Source organism: Gymnoscopelus braueri (genome assembly GCF_963280865.1).
Source record: "Gymnoscopelus braueri genome assembly, chromosome: 11".
Lineage (NCBI taxonomy): Eukaryota > Metazoa > Chordata > Actinopteri > Myctophiformes > Myctophidae > Gymnoscopelus > Gymnoscopelus braueri.
The window spans coordinates 41,383,127-41,399,868 of NC_137613.1; the positions used below are offsets into that span (position 1 = coordinate 41,383,127).

Sequence of the window (16,742 nt, forward strand, 5' to 3'; positions counted from 1 at the left end):
TGCGCATGGGAATCAATTAAATTATGTCCTAAAAATAAAATGAAAAACAGGTTACTACAATTCATCATGTGAAATAATGTGAAGGACCAGGGTTCTGCACAAGGAGCATTCTGGGATTTGTAAGAAAAAGGAAGTAAAACAGTATTGTGCAACCACATTTCATGGTCATGGTACGCAACATAACAGCAACAAAAAATATATAAAATAAATAATCACCATATTCCAAGAGCAACAAAAGAACAACACTCTATATTCTGTAATACTGCATCAGTGGTGCAACACACATACTAACTGTACTGTTTATCCAGTATAGCCAGCAATGGACCAAATATTATGTTCCAAACTATTGTACAGTATAATCTATTCCAGTGTTCTGCACATACTGTATGTATACCGGTATGCATTTCAGAGCCCTCTACAGACTTTCCCCCTGTTTCTGTACATAAAGAAACTAATATTTCAAAACACAGGAAAGCACCGTGGTATGAAAAACCAAACAAATACAAGGGAGGAGAAATTCTATGTTTTAGCATTGTTTTTAAATACCAGACTAAATCTGTTTTTTTTTTTATCTTGTTCAAACTGTTTCTGTGGAGAGGTTTGTGGTTAAGAGTCTGTGATCATAAATAAAGTGAATAATTCGGCTATACACCTCATATCCTTATCCTGTAGGCCTATTGTGTACAGTGGCCACAATAACGAGAGTACTTTTGGACAGGAGGGTTATGTTAGCGAGACGCTACACAGTAATACAGATATCCTGGCTGAAGGATAAATTAGCTGTTATAAACACAGGGGAAACACAAGGAGAGTACCAAGGGAGAAAACAGCCAGACCGACCGAAAGAAAAAACGGAAAGATGCCTTGATATGAGTTAGCTAAACATACTAAGTGACGTACAACAAATAAATGAACAGTCAACCACATCATTCTGTGACCCTTTGCTTTTCAATTTACAGCAGTACTCTGCAGCCTTCATTTCACCAATGCTAGCTCAAAAATCAACGTTTATTCCTGAAGGTAAAGCATCAACCCTCACCATTGGTGTCATCACATTCACACCTTAAGATTCAAGGCTGTGTTCCGACGACAAAAAAAATACGTTTTGCTAATCGCGTGTCCAGTGAGCGGGGAGTCCTCTCCTCAGAGTTGTGGTGTAGTTCATGTTCACCAGTTGCACTGGAGGATAGAGGAAGCCCGGCCTGATGGCCACGGATGCTGCAAGGAATTCTGAGCCACCGATCAATATCCGACAACAAGCACAGAAGACCATATAGGACCATAAGATAGCTAAAGAGATTTAGCCTTTTAAGGGGAGGGGGGGGGGGGGTATCCATATTTACTGCTCCTTTCACCCCCCGATCTGATGAAACCATGACCACGGATACCACAGTCTTTGTAATACTGTCATAACAACATCTCTGACACTGAGGGTTTCATTCCAGTCTGAGATTCTCAACACCTGTTTCAGGAGCAAGTGGGAATGAGGTTTTCTGTTCCCCATCGAAAACCACACTTCAGTAAGTGCTGTATGTCTCTGTTCTGTGATGAGCTTCACAGAAAGCTACCGTAGTCCTGGTTTACTGCTGGCTTAAAGGGAAATTCTACCCACACTTGTCTTTGTGCCTTCAAGCACTAATCCAGAGCCAGTTATCATTGGAGCTTACAGTGGTACCCTTGTACCTTTCCAACTGCTCAGCAGGTGGGCTTCGGAAAAAAGCCAGTCCCCTCTATAGAAAGTTATTTCATTTCTCTTGAAGCGCTAATCCAGAACCAGCCACGGAGCTGGCATTTATTAAAGGTCAAAGTGCACACAGAGGTCACTAAAGGTCGTATGACATCACTCTTCTGCAAATCCCCCAGTCAGTCACGGAGAGAGAGAGAGGGGAAGACTGTCTGTATCCCAAAGGGACTTCAGAGAGTACAAAAGGAAGGAAGAAATGGAAGGGAGGAGAGGGCTATGATGGAGGAGCGAGAGAAGGAGTTAAGTGGAGGAGTGTAGCAGTGGTGTCAACAGATCTGCTGATCATTCCTTTAGAGTGGAAGACCTCTCTCCTGCTTTCCTTCTGTCTGTCTGTCCATCCATCCATTCATCTGCACATCGTGTACAGCACACTGTAAGTGTATGTGTGTGTGTTAGACCTGTACACCACGGCCGTGCATCTGTATGACCTGGGCTCTAAGGGTCTGGATGGCAGCCAGAATCAGCTTCTGATGCTCGAGGGAAGTGATGCCAAGGCTCATGACGTCTCTGAAGACACACAAATCAAACATTATATGAAGATTGGGCAGTTATGTTTAAGCACTTGTGTGAGTGTTGTTTGAGTTAATCTGCACACCCACCCCACAGTGGAAATTTGTATGTTCATTGCGTTATCAAGTTTTGTATATAGCACAGATTTGTTGATTTTTCATTTTTGTCAAATGTGTGCAAATTATTAAATATAATCATCAGTCTATCCTGTAAACCTGAGAGAGAAGATCTTTACAGGAACTGAGAAAACAAATCTGATAATCCTGTTGATGTATTTTCCATGGTGACACATAATAATTCTGAACGTGATCGAAAACATTGTCAGCCGACATTTTAATTTAGCCAATCAATTACATTTAGCCGTACCCATGTAAGGGTCCTCACGAATGCTCACTATAAGATGGTACAGTTTCTGTGCTCTGTGTCTCAGAGGTGGGCAGTGGATAGCTCGGAAATGTATTGACAATGACATCGGCAGGGATTACAAACTAACATTCCAGGGAGGGGACTGCTGTAGTTTCTATTAGCTTGAAATGCCCACTGGTGACGCCTTCGTTTGGTAACATTTTATAGCTATTAACAGCCCGTCTGAGACAAAGGGCAAATGGACAGAAACGGTACCGTCTAAACTGTAATGCCCATTTGCCAGGGCTGATATATGGAGATAAATGGTGCAGTGTGTTAAAGTGTGCCTTTAAAGGAGAATACCGGACAAATTAAGTGTTGACTTTGATGTCTCGTTACTTACCGACCGACGTGAAAAGTGGCGTTCTTTTTTTCCATAGATTCCCGTGTCGTCATTTTTTAAACCCCCTCCGTTGTCAGAATGGGAGCGCGTGGGTCAGGGAGATTCGTCTATTATAACCGAGGCAAAGTTGTTTTTCTCTCTACTCCTAGTCATTGTGGAGTCTCATGATAGTCAAACATGCGTTGAAATTTCCAGCGAGGCCACCGTCAATGGCGAACGAGTTAACACTGGTTGCTTGTTTCCAGAATCTGGCAACACGAGTTGCCAGGTTCTGGAAAGAAACAAGCATCCAGTGTTAACTCGTTCGAAAAAAAGAACGCCACTTTTCACGTCGGTCGGTAAGTAACGAGACATCAAAGTCAACACTTAATTTGTCCGGTATTCTCCTTTAAGAAGGGTGAACTCAGTGAGAAAAGGACAAAAAGGTTTCATCATGACACTTATCAGAGTTTCAAGCAAGTCAAATCTCGGGGGGAGATATACAGCCAGGCATACAGACAGTGCTGATCAACTCCATAATATGGAGCTTTAATATTTAACAATTTTAATATTTAATTTTATTACAGTACATGTCTTATCTCAGACTTATTCATCCACGGTATTAAAATGTATTCCCACAGCCCGGGCCTGTCTCTGTGAATTGAAAATACTGCAGTTTACGAGCATAATGTATAATGCTTAATTTACACCAGCAGCAGACTCTAGTCGCTGTATTCTGACTAGCGACGTTCAATAGAGAGGAGCCGCCGCCGCTTTTCCCATTGAGGCAGGAGGGGGAGCCAGCGAGCCACCAAGTTGAGAAAAGCTCAACTTTTTGCTCAAGATTGAGCAACTACATGGCTTGTTTCTCACCTAAAATTTATAAATCCTTTTACAAACAGGCTGCCAGAGATGCGCATCATCTGTTCTCATCCTCCCCGTCTCTGAGCTCCCCGGCCGAGCGCAGCTGCTGGCTTTGATCTGCTCGGACCACTGGAGCTCTCACCCGGAGCACCACTTGCTTATTTATGAGGGTGTCACTCATAACCTTGGACATGCCCAATTGATTGCATTTTTGCGAATGTATGCACTGTGAACATTCGGTCGATGCTGCTGCTGGTGTGAATTCGGCGTAAATCCGGCTTAACTCACTGTACGGTCATCCGCGCCACAGACTCCAGGTAGCAGTATCCGGCGGCGGTGAAGTTGTCCTTGTAGCGGCCCATGTCCACCGCGTCCAGCCACTCGCCCACTGAGTTGAAGGCTGGGAACGAGGGAAGGGTCCTCTCCGACAGGGTGATTGATGAACTCAGTGTCCTGGGAGAGGAAGAGCAAGAACGAGGGCGTAGGGTGGAGAGAGGGCGAAGGATAGGGGGGAGGGGGGAGAGAGGGAGAGAGAGAGAGAGAGAGAGAGAGAGAGAGAGAGAGAGAGAGAGAGAGAGAGAGAGAGAGAGAGAGAGAGAGAGATGGGAAGGGATCAAAACAGACATAAACATTTAGTAAATCTGATCAAGTGCTTGCCATTGTTTCCTCCCAGAAATGTCTTTTGAAAAAGCAATAAGATTCTCAATCAAAATCCAATATTTAGGAAATTCTTTGACACCAGGCAGCTGCTCCCCTGGGCGGAAGACTACTTTCCGAACACCGGCATGTACTGTAACAATATAATATGGACCCAAAGACCCGACGTGAACTTCAGCTGGCCTTGATTCAACCTCAGCTATTAACTTATATATCTGGCCTGTCGCTGGCCTCAGCCCACTTCTCCTTGTTATCGATCCTCTTTCCCGAGCCCTATTTTACCTGCGTGCCAGAGTGGAGGAACCGATGGCATCAGGTGAGCGGATGCTCTTGCTGAGGGCAGAGTGGATCTGGCTGAAGGTGGGTCTCTCCGTTCTCTCTTTCTGCCAGCAGTCCAGCATCAACTGATGAAGATGGGGTGGGCAGTTCACCGGAGCCGGCAGCCGGAAACCATCTTCTATGGCCTTGATCACCTGCAGGAGAGGGGGGGGGGGGGGGGTGAGGAGGGAGGGAGGGAGACAGAGTGTGTTTTGGTTGGTGATTTGAAATGCGATCAGTAGGACTGGACACTAGGACACTGAAGCCTGATTTATGCTTTGTCGTACGACAGAATATAAGTTAAGCAAATACCTGTGCCTATGTTGTTACATCGTTACCACAGCAACCAAGGCAGAAAGGTCACCGATATCTGAATACGCAATTACGATCGGATCACTTGCAAATAACAGTGTGGACAGTCAGTCCTAGAGATCAGATTTGAGAAACAAATCGGATTTGCCAGCGGTCTGAACAAATCCTAAGAGGTCTAGTGATCTTTGAATATTTTCTCAACATCAGACTATTAAGACTCCGCTCTGGACAATGGAGCAGAGGGCAAAGTACGCAATTCACAACGTGTCTTCCCCTCCCTGGGGGTGACTGGAGGTTCCCTAAGGAAGCCGTTTCATTTCTGTGACGTGCAGCAGAGCACAAAGTGCGACAGGCTGTGAGATGCGATGAAAAGATTTGTTGTGCGCTGAAGCAATTTTGTCTTTAGAGAAAAGAGCTTAAACAATGGAAAAAGATGAATGGATGTATTCCTGCAACACACATCAACACAATAAGAAGAGTACCTGAAAGGGAAATTGTTGAGGGCAAATTGTAATCTTTATCGTGTTCTTAAACTTGGTATTGTGGCTGCAGTTTTGCGAATTTGAATAATAACAAAAAAGTTGAAAAGTAATCATCCATTAGATGTAAATGCAAATTATGTGAATCTGTAGAACCCGAAAAACAACATCCCTGGAATCTGAAGAAAGAAGAAAAGGAGGTCTGTACTCAAATTCAAATAAGGCACTAATGTTTATATCAGTTGAGGGAAATGCATTTGTTTTTCCCTTGATGTGACCTTGATGTGACATAACTTATATTATGCACTCTGGCAAATTTCATCTGCATTGCTGCGTCCTCATATTTTAGGGCAGGATTAGCCTGAACTAAGTTTAATCAAATTTCAAGGTCGCCGTGTTGTAGCTGGACCTGACGTTGGCTTCAGCTACAAAATAACCGAGGCTTGACTCCTTGCTCAATAGTGTTACATTAACAAGGTTGCTTGTATGAAATAAAATTCAGCTGCAATAAAAACAAGAAAAGACAACAACACTGTTGCTGCTGAATGCAGCATTATATATTAGATCGGAACTACCAGTGCACAGTACCAAGAACTGCTTGCTATACATTTTATTGTCAAGAAAGTGATTTCTCTGCAGGACAACGGATATGGTTATTAAATAACACATGGCATGCTGTATGAATTCGATCGTAGTCAAGAAAAAGCGAAACAATACCGCAACACCAATAACACCCACACTATAAAGCCTTCGCATAAAGCCTTTTCACAAGGTTGAAACGGAACGGGAAAACTGACACCTTAAGAAGATGAATTATCTCGACGTAACATTTTCTTTCCTCCGTGAAACAGCACTGCACCTCAAACAGCACATAACCTGAAGATGTCCCTGTAGACTCTCAATGTTCCCTGCTCAAACCATTGTTGTCCCCATTCAAACACCATTCACAATAACACTTCACAAGAGATATACCCTCAATATGTCTACGCACACGCGGTTATGTCCTTCTGCTGAATCACTTGAGGAGCACAATCTCCTGAAAACAGAACACAAAGTCAAACGAATAATCAGGGGGAATGCATCCATCACCAGACCTATTTCCTAAAATCCTCTCTCTACGTTTTCTCTGCATTGTCCACCCTCCCCGCCCTCTCTGTCCTACTGCACCTGAAGTTCCAATCTCAGCGAACAGCGCTCATAAAGTGCTTTTTCAGCTTCTGACATTTTCCATTTAATCAAAGCTGGGAGGTAAAGGGTACGTTGGATCACAGGTGGGCTGGCTGTGCCTGCCAACTGAACTGCTGTTATGGTATTATGTAGCCATTAAAAATGGATTAATATCCCAGGTGCTCTACAAGTGGGACCTTTGGCCTCTCGTTTGAAAAGTTTGGTAAATGTGAACTGGAGGGAGCAGAAAGTTTCTGATCATTTGGTCATGTCTACCAAAGTAAGGACGCTGAAGAAAAAAAGCTACTGCGGCGCAAGACACACGTGCATATTCATTTTCCATGTTCGGTTTAAAAATGGAACGTGCAAATCCATTTCATTTGAACAATACAACTCTCTGCATGAAGGATGGAATATGCTGGGTGTAATTTTAGACGGCATTAACATGATCAAGCGAGCGGGGAGGCTTAATGAACTGGGTGAACTTTTAACATCATCACTATCTACTTTAATACTTTTTTAATGGCCGTTGTCTTCCCCAACTACGATCAAAAGAAAATAGCCCAGAACAAATAATCTGCTCTCTCTCTTCCTCCGCAGCCTATTATAATGCTTTTCAACTTCACGTTTTAAATTCCCCTTCCTTTAAAAACAAAATGTAAAAACAACCACCCTTTTCAAGGACAAGGAGTTGACGTGACCATAGGAATATAAAATGCCTGGCCACCCCATGTTGTTAATAATAGGTTTCACCCTAAACCTGGCAGTACCCTATCGACTAAATGATCTCTGCAGACCTCAAATAGCAACACTTTACATTTCCTGAAAGAGATGGAATTATCTGTAAGGATTTGGACCCTTTTAAGAGCACCCTGCTGCTAGGGGAGAAGCTGGGACCAGTAGAAAAAGGGGACAATCTATCTTTAAGAGAAACAGGATTGGTCATGGAGCTGATGTGGACTTAAAGAGGAGACTTAGGCCCAGCCGAAGCTTTAAGAGGCACCGTGACTTGGCTTTCTTTTAATAAGATCCCAGCCGGGCCATGGACACAGAGTTCACAGAGATGGAGAGAGGGATGCCTGCCACAGAGAACGGCAGTACGGCACACAGAGGGAGGCAAAAGCCAAATTCTGAAAGAGCAAAGATGAAATAAAGAGAGAGAAGCAAGGCATAAGAGAGAATGTAGAGAGACAGAAATGGGCAGTACCCCCCTGCACAGCTCCACACACACACAGACACACACACACACACACACACACACACACACACACACAGACACACACACACACACACACACACACACACACACACACACACACACACACACACACACACACACACACACACACACACACACACACACACACACACACACATGCACACATGCACACGCACACTTACATCCTGGTTGCCCATATCCCAGTATGGTCTCTCTCCATAGGACATGACCTCCACATGACGATGCCAAAACTCCAGACATCTGAGGCTGAGGAGAAGCGATGGTACTGGATGGCCTCTGGAGCTGTCCACAGCACCACACTCTTCCCTCCATGCTGGGGAGAGAGAGAAAGAGAGAGAGAGAGGCAGAGAGGGGAGATGGAGAGGGGGAGGGGAAGGGAGAGGGAGAGGGAGAGGGAGAGGGAGAAAAGGGGGTGTCATAAAACATTGCTTTGATTTTTCTATCTCTTACTTTGACTTATTAAACATTTTCTCATGCATCAAAAGAAAACTTGGGAGGTCTGAATGCTGAACGTCTTCAGCAGAGACATCAAACAAGCGCACCCAGCCACATCCCCCAAAAAAAGAGACACTTCCTTTGATAAAAGCTGGCCTGCATTAAGACTGGCAAATAACAAATTCTGCTGCTGAATTACATTTTTACGTTTTTTCAGCCTGGGAACTAGTGTTCATACAATGTGATGTATTTTCCCGACCCAAGCTCATTAAAATAAAACCGTCACTTTTGTTATGTGCAGAATGATCACATATATATTATCCATATAGTTTCAGAAAACAGGATATTTAATATTAAAATCAGGAACATCCCTCAAAAAGAAGTTCCGAGTTGAATCACCAACAAAACTGCAATACCCACAGATCAGATACCTGACAAACACATACATGCTATTGTTTGACTCATAAAGCTGCTACTACTGAGTCGTATTAGCATGTTCTCCCCTTACCAGTGTGGTGTAGATGGCTTCTATCTTGTCATCCTGCAGGGGTCTGAAGCCTGACACCTTGCAGCCCAGATTGGAGTTTACAAGCACCTGGAGAGTGAGGAAGCAACAGGTCAGATTAGGAGCGGGACCCTTGAGAGCCCCCCACATACATACATACTGTAAAGTATGACAAACGGTTTAAACAGCCTAAATCTAACAAGCTGTCAAAGCAATTGGGAGTTTTGATAGCTTTCACAAATGTAGCCCTAGCTTTTTAAGCAACCAAAAAGCACAGGGTGAAGTCAGCATCTGGATGTAGCTTTTTGTTGGGGGAGTTTAGGGGCAAAGCAATGATGCAGAACAGAAGAATAACCAGATTGTTCATGAAAGTTGTGTTTGAGTCCACCGTTTGTCCTTTGAGTGAAAGAAAACTGGGCTCACTGACAAGTACGGATAACACATTTCTGCACACTGACAATAAACCACACATGCATGTGCACGCACGCACGCACACAGACACACACACACACACACACGCACACGCACACGCACACAACACACACACGCACACGCACACGCACACGCACACGCAACACGCACACGCACACGCACACGCGCACGCGCACACGCACACGCACACGCACACGCACACGCGCACACACGCACACACACACACACACACACACACGACAAAAGAGTTTATAGCACTTTATCTCTCCTCATCTTCTCTCTCACCTTGTGTGCCGCTAGCCGTCGATGTACAAAGCCCATCTCAGTGAGGTACTTCATCCCTGAGGCCACTCCAGCCAGCATGTCCATCAGCTGCATTATGTTCAACTGACCTTCATGTTTCTGAGGGGAGAATGGGAGAGAGAGAGAGAGGAGAGGAGAGGAGAAAGAGAAGAGAAGAGAAGAGAAGAGAAAGAGAAGAGAAGAGAAGAGAAGAGAAGAGAAGAGAGAGAAAGAAGAGTAAGAGAAGAGAAGAGAAAGAGAAGAGAAGAGAAAGAGAAGAGGAAGAGAAGAGAAGAGAAGAGAGGAGAGGAGAGGAGAGGAGAGGAGAGGAGAGGAGATGGAGAGGAGAGGAGAGGAGGAGAGGAGAGAAGAGAAAGAAGAGAAGAGAAGAGAAGAGAAGAGAAGAGAGAAGAGAAGAGAGAGAAGAGAAGAGAAGAGTAGTTTTTGTGAAAAAATATTAGATACTATTATTGGTTTTTATAAATATATATTCAAAGATTTGCCAAAAAATCTAGATTTTCCCAAAAATATCAGATCTACAAGCTCATAGCGCGTGCTGCGTTATGAGCTTGTATATCTGCTATTTTTGAATAGCCAAAGGAAAAATGACACACAGATGCGTTCACGGTCTTACAGTTTTTCACAATTGTTAACACACGTTTCTCAAAACAATAACGGCTTTCTCAAAACTGCACACACAAAACTGAAAACTTCACACACAAAATGCTAAACCCTACACTCCCTTCGCAAGATGACTCTTTGCCATCAAATCTCTTAACTGTTCACAAAATGGAACTCGTGTTTTCATTTGGTACACACAGCCATATTTTCAAATGACACACACATATCATTCATTACAGTACACACAACTAAGCATGTGCTGCACACTACCAAGCATTTACAGCACACTGCAGGGCAAAATTTAAAACACAATCATATAAATGGAACACACCATATGAATGACAATGACTCTGGAGAATGAGCCATTTCTCCTTTTTGTAAAATGACTCAGTAGGCCTACTTTTTTCATAGTCAAACATAAAACAAAACACAAATATGCAGCCAAAAATGTTTTATTTCTTTACATGAAATCATACCTCCAGTTCATGTCTGGCCAGAGGGCCTCATCCACATCATAGGCAATGTTTCTCCCTGTCCAAGCAGCGTGGAAGAAACGCCTCGAGTGGCGCATGAAGCCCTGACAGACCTCAACAGTGACTAGGGCTGCAATCGATTTTCAAGATTTTTGTATAATGAAATTTTTCGATTTTGAATTGGAAAAAAAACATATTTTACTAATCGAGAATCGTTTGTTTTGAAAAAATCTGAAAGAATCGGAATCGTGACCCCAAGAATCGGAATCGAATCGTGAGATAGCAGAAGATTCACACCCTAACAGTGATGTCGCTACAAGCCTCCTCCATGGCCTGGAGCAGTGGGACCCGGCTCTGTGGGTTCCGTTCATTTACCTTCCACCTCCAAGCTTATGTGAACCAAAATAACTCCTCAATGGGATTCAGGAATGGAGAATAAGGTCGAAGGTACAGAACGGAAACATGTGGGTGGTCCTGGAACCACTCACGCACTGGAGCAGCCCGGTGGTGCAAATTGCTCACCAGACCTGAATGTTTAGAGATTGACTATTTGTGTGTTGTAGGTTGATGCTTTGAGATTTTACGTGAGAAGTGTGTGCAACAACTGAACATTGTGAGTTGTGTTTGGACAACAAGGTGTGTTGTAGATTGATGCTTTGAGATTTTATGTGAGAAGTGTGTGCAACAACTGAACATTGTGTGTAGTGTTTGGACAACAAGGTGATAATGTATTTGACATCAGAGTGTAAAGAAGGATATTCAGAGTCTAATGCAGATAAGGGAGTGTGAAGTAGTGCCAAATTGGGTGGAGCGATTAATACATGAAGTTAAGGTTGTGAAAATTGTGCCGAATTTTCGCTTTTTGTGTGTTAACAATTGTGAAAAACTGTAATGGGTTAAGAAAAAAATAGGTGATAAAAACAGGTAAAGACGGGATGTAAGGCAGTGATCAAAGAAAAGCACTGTCTCTCTGGTACTAAACAGCTGTATAATTTTGTGCTCGCTGATCTGATTCTCTTGGAGAATAAAAACAAACAGACCATTAATTCATATCATTATAAACCCTGCTGAGATGGTTCAGTGCGGCACAATAACAATTTATAGGAGCTTACAGCGTCTTAGAGGGAAAACGCTCCATTTGTGCAGTTAATTATGCGCATTTCCTTTATTACTTTAATATGCAGTGAGATTTCAGCGGCTGCATGTTGATAATCTCACAGCAGAACACCCAAGATTATTGTAACTAATACGCCATTAGTGAAGCAGCCGTAAACTACGGTTATTTGTGATGACTCTTATTAGACAACGTGAAGGACTCACACCCGCGTGTGCACACACAGCACAACAAATATTATTCAAAAACTCACCCTGAGGAAGGAATCCAAGGCCCCATTGGACATGCTCTCCACCACTATCATCATTGTGTTACCTAGAGAGAGACAGAGAGGGGGGGGGAGAAAGAAAGAGAGGAGGCAGGGGGAAGTAAAGGGGAGGGAGGGAGAGAGAGAGAGAGAGAGAGAGAGAGAGAGAGAGAGAGAGAGAGAGAGAGAGAGAGAGAGAGAGAGAGAGAGAGAGAGAGAGAGAGAGGGGTAGGGTTATACGAGTCTAGCCCTGTCGGCAGCAGGGGAGGCATTGTGCAGTGCCATCCTTCACCCAGTGAACTGTGGAGGAGCTGGGAGAACCTGTACGCTGCTCTGGCTGTCTCAGCAAGTTTAATGACCCTCTAAACACGCACACAAACGCGCGCACACACACACACACACACACACACACACACACACACACACACACGCACACACACACACACACACGCACAAGCTTGCATACGGTCATGCATGCACTCTCGAACACATCGTACACCCACACACACACAAACATTCTCTCTGTGCCCAGGCACAGATGGCGAGGGTCCAGCAGTGCTATGAAATTCACAGAAGAGAAAGAAAAACACTGCAGAAGACAGAGGAGAGAGAGAGAACAAGGAGAGGAGGATTGGTGGCTGGTTGGACGACACAGGTAGAGAGAGAGGTGGAAAACATTTACCTTTTGGAAATGCTATATAATCCCTTTTTCCTAGGAAGAGACATGTTTGTCATGGTGCTGTACAAGAACAAAAGAAAAAGCCATTTTGGGACTGTAATGTCCACATAATCCATGGCTTGGTAAGGTCACTACTGGGCATTCTCTCTAATGGAAGGGTTATGCCTGATTCATACTTGGTTGTGTGCCATGTCGCACACCAAAAATAGCCGTACAATATTACAGAAATATTACAGTGGCTTTACCAGTAACAGTGTCAGCATGGAATAGTGAGAAAGCCCAGAAACATTGCTGTTACAGTTTCTGTGCAGCAGTCTGCAGTAATGTGACAAGAAATTGCACTATTTTAGACGATACATTTAATTTTGATCATTATGGTTTGACAGTAGACTGTTTGTAACCTCTAATTCTGTTATTTCTGATCTGTTAATTGGCAACAGACTGCTGTTCGTCCTCTGTTTGCGTTGCTGTGGAAGCAGCTTGTCAGCTAATGAAACCATTTAGAAAATCGATATTTTGCGTCAAATTATTGAGTTAGTTTGCAAGCAGCCATGTAATAAGCGGGATATTGCACAGTGAGCCGGACAGTCCCGTGTTACCCTGTCTGGATTCATTTCCTAATAATGACCGGCTCACTGTACATTATCTCTTAACACATTCCATGCCAGTCGCGTAGATCTACGCGAACCTAAATAAAGCCGCAGCGTGCCGATCGCGTAGATCTACGCGAAGTGGTCTTTTGTGGTTTAATAGACGATCGCATTGTTTTCTGTACCATCCTTGATTTTTTTCTCTTCCCTTTCCGCTTTTGACGCATCCTTGAAGAAAATATCCATTACCCGTTTCCGAGTTTATCTTGAATTAACAGTTTTTTCCTGGTTTTGAAAAAAGAAATGTCACCCTTTGAGGGCTGGTGGATCGTTTGTTTATAAACACCATCCGATCGCGGATTATTATGGATATAAAACTTTTGAGACTTGAGGTTGAAAAAGGTTATAAAACACAAATTGCTGGCACTGGGTGAGTACATTATGTGGCATTACTCTGGCAGGGAATGTGTTAAGCCTGATTTATACTTGGTTTCCGCATCATGTCTCACACCGGAAATAGCAGATCTACAAGCTCACAACTCGTGACGCGTTAACTTGTAGATCAGCTATTTGTGGTGTGAAACAAAGACGCGCGAAACCAACCAATTTCAATACCAACAATCAGGCATTACTTACATGACAGTATGGCAACAATGAGACAAAGCCAGTTGAGTGGAGTGGAGGGGGCAGTAACAGAGAGAAACTGACGAAAGACACATGGAAAGGCAGTGAAAAGGGAAGAGGACGAGAGAGAGACAGAGACAAGAGAGAGGTTGTGGTCAGCTAAGCAGAGAGAGACAAGTGCTACTCCATTAGAGAGCATGGCACTGTGGAGACACCTCTAACATCCAGGTGAGAGAAGGTGTGAGTGTACGTGTGGATTCATTCGGAACCTGGGGGAGTCAAATAAACTGGCAAATGTGCGCTCCCTCTCTCTCTCTCTCTCTCTCTCTCTCTCCATCACACACACACAAACCCACGCGCACACAGTAACACATTCTCATTCTGCAAAAGTACAGATGGCAAGAGGTCCACTCTGTATTTCACAGAACGACAGAGTAAAAGAAAAACAGGAGAAAACTAAATCACAGCAGAAGCCAGAGAGCGAGAGAGAACTCGGAGAAAGTAAGACTGCACTGTAGGTGACAGAAAGATGGAGGCGGAGGGGTTATGGAAGCGGCTGTCTCTTGAAGATATAATAACCACTTTCCTTGTAATAAACAAATCTGGCAAAAGGGAAAATAAAATAAACGCCAACAGGCACTGTGATATCCACATAATGTCACGATTGATAAGATGAAAGTGTTCGTAACAGTGTACATAGCTCCTGTAGCGAGTTTTTGTGCCCTATAAGTTTGGATGGACTCAAACAACCTCAGTTCACAGTTTTGGCCTCAGCTGTGCTCCGCGCTCAATCAAGCAAAGAGGACGCTGGTGCTACTTGCACGGCCATGGTCGACTACATATCTCTGAACCATGGTTTCAGTCTGCTTGGATGATCTATTGCAGTTGTTCTCAAACATTTTCATGTCAAGGACAGACAAATTGACTTGTATTTGGCGGTGGACCCCCATTTGGGAAGGTTTTGTACCAGGGACCTCCATGAGAGATTTGTCAAGATTTTTCTAAAATAGCATCTTCTGTACAAGCTCACAACGCGCCGTGACGTGATTCGCTGTAGTTCAGCTATTTTAAAATAGCCGAAAAACTAAGTGCTTGGATGTTTAAACTGTTCCTCATTTTGCTGGGGGACCCCCTTGAACCCGCTTAAGGACCCCTGGAGGTCTCCGGACCCCACTTTCCGGACGATCTATTAAACTGGCATGATCAAACCTCTACGTGGAGGATAACATGCAAACCTGAACATACACTGGCCGAGTGTTAGCACTTCCTGTACTCGTTTCAATTAAAAGTCGGCCAACGTTTGTACATGGTTCAGCCATATACGTTTTGACCTAGAGTTGTTACACTCTCATAGTTAAATTAACACTAGCTGTGTGGGCATTTGAAAAAGCTAATGGAAGTGTTACAAGTAGAATTGGGTAATGAGTCAGCCCAGAAACATTGTCAAAATCACCCTGCTCTTTGTTTCAAGCCCATAATAGTGTCAAGGGTCGTTTTTGCCTCACAATTGGACCTCCAACAGCGTGCCAGGCCACACTATATTACTACTCACCAAACTAGAGTGATAACACTTCAAAATGATAGCTGGACAGAGACGGCAATCCACCCTCCTCATCTGATATTACTAAAACATCCCTTGACAGTGAGAATTTCTCCATCTACTTGCTGCCTTGTTGAATTAGCACATATCCGCCTGCCCTCTGTTCACAGCCATTTTAAATCCATACTGGCTCCATGCTTCAATACCGTTTTGTCCTACATGCTTCGATTACCGCCACCAACACACAATCACACACATTCCTGCAACTGCTATACTTGTGAGGACTTCCAACTGATTTCCACTGACTACATTCATTCCCTAACCTATAATCTTCAGCAGTACTTTACAATGTGCATTACATTCATCCATTCACACACACATTCACACACCGACAGCGGAGGAAACCATGCAAGGCACCAATCTGCTCTTTGGGAGTAGTTAGGGGTTCAGTGTCTTGCTCAACTTCAAAATTAACCCAGGGGGAGCTGAGAGACCCTTCCAATTTCCAAGCAGTCGCTCTACCTCCTGAGCCACTGACTCACACACACACACACACACACACACACACACACACACACACACACACACACACACACACACACACACACACACACACACACACACACACACACACACACACACACACACACACACCTGTGTCAAAGGAAGAGCTACGAGGAAAAATCCTGAAATGCAACCCATCAATAATTGATGGGTTCAAACTGGCCAATTACACACACACACACACACACACAAACACCTGGGTCAAATCTTGAAATGCAACCCATTAATAATTGATGGGTTCAAACTGGCCAATCACACACGTGCGTGCACGCGCGCACGCACACGCACACGCACACGCACACACACACACACACACACACACACACACACACACACACACACACGCGTGTCAAATGAAGAGCTACGGGTTCAAATCTTGAAATGCAACCTATCAATAATTGATGGGCTCCAACTGGCCAATTCCAATAGAATCAAATAGACTCAAATTGAATAGAATAAACTGTTAAAGGTAGGCTATGAAGTGATATTTCTTGGTTGAAACAAAAAGTTAAAAGGTTAAAGCACTATATTCTGATAGTAATTGTTAGAGAGTTTGTTCAGTAACAGAGGTCTCCCCGTCTCTCTTATCAGCTTCAATTTTATAGAGTTCCAGTTCCA

At 43.8% G+C, this 16,742-nt stretch overlaps 1 protein-coding gene across 1 annotated transcript in view; it reads right to left on the bottom strand.

Moving 5' to 3' along the window:
- Positions 1 to 2,136: 2,136 nt before the first annotated feature.
- The window catches only part of epha10 (EPH receptor A10), a gene marked incomplete at both ends in the record, with an annotated part of 187,590 nt that continues 172,984 nt past the window's right edge, over positions 2,137 to 16,742 (bottom strand). The window contains 8 exon segments of the mRNA XM_080442476.1: positions 2,137 to 2,251; positions 4,134 to 4,298; positions 4,785 to 4,975; positions 8,180 to 8,227; positions 8,233 to 8,331; positions 8,962 to 9,048; positions 9,676 to 9,792; positions 12,134 to 12,195. Coding sequence (XP_080298602.1) covers positions 2,137 to 2,251; positions 4,134 to 4,298; positions 4,785 to 4,975; positions 8,180 to 8,227; positions 8,233 to 8,331; positions 8,962 to 9,048; positions 9,676 to 9,792; positions 12,134 to 12,195 — 884 coding nt within the window.